Genomic DNA, 5160 nt, shown 5'->3' with positions numbered 1-5160 from the left:
CTCCCTGACAACTCCCTTCAGAAGTTTGCGGACCGTAAACAATTACGGAAGGTCAACAGACGGAGATGGAGAAGTGGGCCAAACAACCACGTAAGTAAGTGATGAGAATCCGCAATTGGGATCATGGTTGCCGTTAGATCATATGGGCAAGTTGTTGTTTGTTTTTTATGTATTAGGCCATATTGAAACCAGCCACTTGACTCTAGCGAAGCTGTTGTTTATTTTTCATTTTCTTAAACCTACAACACACATTGATTTACATTGTTTATTTTTCATTTTCATTTTCAAAATGGATTTACATTGTTTAATATTGCATGTAGGTTTCAGAAAGAAAGATAATGAAATTAGAGTTGATTTTTCCATTTATATAGAATCTACATTTTCCCAATTACTACGACTTTAATATAGATGCACGCTCATTCCTCACTATCATTTATGAGTTTTCATCGGTAACTACTTCCTACTTCCTATTCATGGAGTGAAAAAATTCATTGGTTAAATATAATGTAACATTTGCCCAAGTAAGTAGTGTCTGCGTGACTACACCTTGATGTCAAGTATTTGTCCCAACTGGTCACTAACAATTCACCAATTGTGGGTTAATAGCTTTCTATTGCTAATTGCTACGGGTCAATGATAAGCTAAAGGATTGTTAATCTTTAGCTGTAAAGTCCCACAAAATTGTCTTTTAACTACACGAGTCCATCCAAGAGGAAATAGGTTACAGGTAAAACAACAATTTGTCTTAATAAGCAAAATTTTATATTTTTAAAGGATATTTGGTATTAACTTTCCCTGTTTCTTTGTTTTTGGAGTCTGCTCTTTTTCGCAGCTGAGTAATTATTCGTCAATGGAGGGGATTGCCATCATCATTATCATCATCATTATTCGTCAATGGAGGGGATTGCCATCATCATCATTATCATCTATGTTAGACTGAGTTGCCAAACACCATGAGGAAGACACAAATCAATACCATCATCATTATCATCTATGTTAGACTGAGTTCCTCCGCTCTACTCTCCTTGGGTAGAGGCATTTTAATTGTAAACTAGAACACTGAAGTTTTCAATGTAATATAGCTGTCAATCAAGATGATTTTAGTGGTTATTGCTTGAGACCATTGTGGGGCCTGGGGAATAAGTCATTCGGCTCTAGGACCTGGGCGAAGATCGATCTTGGGACTAGCGTCACTGTGTGGCAGAAAAAAGTGTGACACACTTGGGGCAACACTTTCTGCTCATGCACAGGTTGTGAGCAGTGACTTTGCCTTGTGGCATTTGCATTGGAGAATTTGACTAACGGCATGCCAATGTTGCCTCATGCCAATGCATTCAACAATAGACTTTGTTTATGGCAAGATGATCTTCCCAAATCTTATATTCCTTCAATATACCTATAAACCTTAAAAACAATTGCTAATTATAATATAATAAACTTACCTTATTACTAACCTTACACCTTTTTAATTCCTTAAAACTTTTTTAATGTTGGGAATTGGATAATCCAACGCTCCCGTTAATGGTGGTGTAGAAAGATAATTCAACGCTCCCTGTGTGTTTCGTGGCATGTGCTTAACACTAGCGATGTGTCTGTGTAACAGCAATTGTGACTCCAATAAGTGGTATCACAGCCAAAGGTCTCGAGTTCGAAACACACCTAGCCAAAGGTCTCGAGTTCGAAACACACCTAGCTCGCGTTGGGGGGAGATTGTTGGGAATTGGATAATCCAACGCTCCCGCTAATGGCGGTGTAGAAAGATAATTCAACGCCCCCTGTGTTTCGTGGCATCAACGCCCCCCTGTGTTTCATGACATGTGCTTAACACCAGCGATGTGTTTGTTTACTGACACCTTTAACACTAGCGATATCTCTGTTTACTAACACCTGCGGATTTTGACAGTGTCGTTTATTTTTCCATTAAATAAATATAAAAATTACTTTTTCTAAATATTAATTAGATCGGAAGGAGGAAAGTAGTTACAAAATACACCCGACTCCAGCCACTCCCAAAGTATCTTAAATACGATTTGAACGTTATTTTAATCATTAAAGTAAAAACTTAAATATACAGAATTCTTTCTACGGCTGCATGCATTCCATCTCATGACAGCTGGTGGAAGCATCTGGGTTAACGTTCATTGCCCGAGGGTCTGCACATTTATACCAGCGGGCGCAGACTACAAAATATATCAAGTTCAGCGCTTCCATAGTCGACAAAAGCCAGTAAAAATATTCCAGATGGCCGCGGTTTAGATTGTCGTCTAGCCAATCCAGTCGCCCGTCGCGGCCGGTAGTATTGTGAACGACGGTGACAATCGTGGCGCTCAAATAATGCCCCATCGCGGCTGTACACGAAGACATCGCTATGGCCGTGCTGCGCATCGTGGCCGGAAACTGATCGTAAAAGAACTCCAGGTTACCGACCGTATGGAACGCTTCTGCAAGACCGGCGATGCAAAACTGGGGAACAAGCCACAGCGCAGAGATAGGAACGATGGCCGACGGCTGGTCCGCGAGGCCATGGCTTAGCGCAGTACTCCTTCTTTTCGCTTCGACTAAACCGGCGACGAGCATAGATAGTGCTGAAATGAAGAATCCGATCCCCATTCTCTGAAACATGGTGACCCCCCTATTATCTTTTGTAACGCGCCTGGCCATGGGTACTACTACCCTGTCGTAGAATGGCAGCCATGCGATGAGAACCAGCAGGGAGAAGACCGAGAACGACCCCGCGGGGATTTGAAAGCCCTTGGAGCCGAGCCGTCGGTCCATGCTTAAAGCCTGCAAAACAGAGAACGTGTGTTGCTGCGAGTTTGTGATTTGATTTGCGATTCCGCAGGAGAATATGGGTACGGTTCTCATAATGGATTTCAGTTCCTCGATCTGTTGGACGGAACAGACTCTCCAGCTGCTTACTGGGGAGGAGCCATCCGGCCGAATGTCGCTTTCAGTGATGATGGCGGCTCTGTTTAAGAATCTGGTGATCACATGAACTCTAAAAATTAGAACCTCGGCCTTTCCAAAAATCAGGCAATGGGCTAAAATCAGATATCACAATAAAGTAAATAAGTAGTGTTCATCAACCTGAACTGGTTCGTAGGTCTCGGCTTCAAACCGGTTTGCTCGCCATGGTAAAGCTGTGAAGAATCGGAGGGGGCCAGTAGGCTGCGCTTTCTTATGGATGCCACAATCACCTGGGCGAAGCCAGTAAAAGCGCTGCCCCGGGGAACTTCATGGCGATAAGTCCGCCGGCCGAGAAGAAAGAAGCCGGTTGATATAACCATGAAAGCAGTACATATGCCGAACCCGATACCCCAGCTGACATTACTTTGAATATACACAATAACAGTGAGGGACACGATGAGGGCCAGAGAGCTGGAGAAGTAATACCAGTTGAAAAAGCTTTGCACGCGTTTCTTTCCCTTCTCTCCTTCCTGCTCGAACTGATCAGCCCCGAAGGCCATGTTAGAGGGTTTTACCCCGGCAGAACCGATGGCCTTGAATGCGAAAACTAAAACCAGGAGCAGAAATTGCCCGGCAGAAGCTCTCTCACATCTCTTCAATTTCTTCTCGACGGCGCTGCAGGCAGATGGCCGTAATCGAGGGATCACAGCCGTGGCCGTTAGAATGGACATTCCCTATCAATCAAAGACACACAAGAAAATTTAGTTCAGAGATCCAAAACCGAATGAATGCAATAATTTGATCAGATCAAGCCGGTCGCTTCAAACCAGTAGATATGAAAAGCAACCGATGGTAATCGCCCAAAATCTGCCGAGGTACGAATCTGCCAAAAAGGCGCCGGGCAGAGTTGCGAGGCTCGTGGTTCCGGACCATATATTCAACATATTCGTAGCTGCCACTTTCTTCATGTTGTATTTCGTTACCAGGTAGACCACCATGTTCGAACCCAAACCGGCCACTGCCAGTTTCTCGCAGGCCTCGTTTCCTGCATCCCAAAACAAGTTAAACCGGCGACTGTAAAATGCACCTACAGCTTTTCTGTAAACAATGAAATAGGAACTACAGCTTTTACCTATTATGAAAGGCATGGCTTTCCATCCTCCTGTCGTCCTCGGCTCTTCGTCTTTCTGCGTCTTTTCGTCTGCAGCTTCCGCCTTCTCATTGCCGGCGGCCCGTCCAAATGTTGCAAAGCACAAATTGAAGTGATGAATTATTGCAAAACTATCATGCCGTTCATTCCGTCGACGGCGGGGTGATTCGTACAGTTGCAGAGCTTGGGCTCCTGTTCTCTGTTCTGCCATTGCCATGGCTGGCCACTACTCATGTGAACGTACCCACGTGGATTTATAGTCTGGAAAGCAGAAAAGTTCGGTCTGCGTCAGCAAACACCCGCCCACTGTTCTGCTTTGTGCCCCTCTAGATATCGAATATTTGATGAATAATGGATGATAGAGCCTTTTCTGATCATTTGCTTCTGTTTTGTGCTCTCGCCAGTATCGAATATTTGAGGATCAGTGGATGATAGAGCTTTTTGTATTGCTTCCTTTTTAGGGGTATAGGTGACCACTATTGTTTTACTGATCATCTGTCATTCGTCAATTCTTGTTTTACTTTTCTTCTCCGCATGTGGTCAAACTTCAATTCTTATTTTACTTTTCTTGTCTGCGTGTGGTCAAAGTTGATTTTGATTTACTTTTGTCCAGCGAGATTTTTTTGAGTATTTTTAGTTTAATTTTTCTAAAATTTGAGGGAATTTATTAAAATTATAAGCTTGATGAGTAACCCATGCACAATCAAAGTGCCTCTAAATCCATCTAAATGGAAATGAAATGAAATGATATTTTAAGGTCCACGAGACTAAAAATAGTCTATGAGGCCATTAGTTCGTTGTTTTCAGTTTTTTGCAATTCAAACATTTTCGGCTTCAAATTGATGATGAGCTGACCCAACGTTCTAACAATCTCCTTGCTAAAAAAACTGCCAAGAAACCCATGCTAACATGTTCTCATAACTTTCTCTGATGTCTTTGAATGTATCACATTCCAAAATGAAATGTTTTTCCGATTCCACTGCACACACCCGTTCCTCCCAAGCTTCTTTAGGCCTTTTCCACGGTCTTGTTTCACATTGAAGTTGATGCGAGCTGGTCTTAATTGAGCAATAAGAACTTTTGCCCTCCACGAAATGCTAGCT

At 42.9% G+C, this 5160-nt stretch overlaps 1 protein-coding gene across 1 annotated transcript; it reads right to left on the bottom strand.

The window, feature by feature from the left end:
• Window positions 1-2015: 2015 nt before the first annotated feature.
• On the bottom strand, window positions 2016-4289 carry LOC149260562 (protein NRT1/ PTR FAMILY 3.1-like). Its single transcript, XM_089420854.1, has 4 exons — window positions 4040-4289; window positions 3735-3952; window positions 3088-3641; window positions 2016-2980 (listed from the first exon to the last, which is right to left on the bottom strand). Exons 1-4 carry the CDS (start codon window positions 4272-4274, stop codon window positions 2083-2085), a joined length of 1905 nt encoding a protein of 634 aa, XP_089276980.1. The 5' UTR covers window positions 4275-4289; the 3' UTR covers window positions 2016-2082.
• Between the last annotated feature and the right edge of the window lie 871 nt (window positions 4290-5160).

Source organism: Pinus tabuliformis, chromosome 6 (genome assembly GCF_031772625.1).
Source record: "Pinus tabuliformis cultivar Carrire ecotype Pingquan chromosome 6, CPIR1, whole genome shotgun sequence".
NCBI classification, from domain to species: domain Eukaryota; kingdom Viridiplantae; phylum Streptophyta; class Pinopsida; order Pinales; family Pinaceae; genus Pinus; species Pinus tabuliformis.
Note: the sequence above shows the minus strand (reverse complement) of the source record. Positions and strands in the feature narration are given on the sequence as shown.

What these genes read in the sequence shown, in the direction of transcription:
- LOC149260562 (XM_089420854.1), bottom strand. Translation starts at nt 4,274, where the DNA reads ATGGCAATGGCAGAACAGAGAACAGGAGCCCAAGCTCTGCAACTGTAC. An exon ending in GTTGCTTTTCATATCTACTG is followed by an intron (nt 3,642 to 3,734) that starts GTTTGAAGCGAC and finishes TTTGATTGATAG; the next exon opens with GGAATGTCCATTCTAACGGC. An exon ending in AGACCTACGAACCAGTTCAG is followed by an intron (nt 2,981 to 3,087) that starts GTTGATGAACAC and finishes TGTGATCACCAG; the next exon opens with ATTCTTAAACAGAGCCGCCA.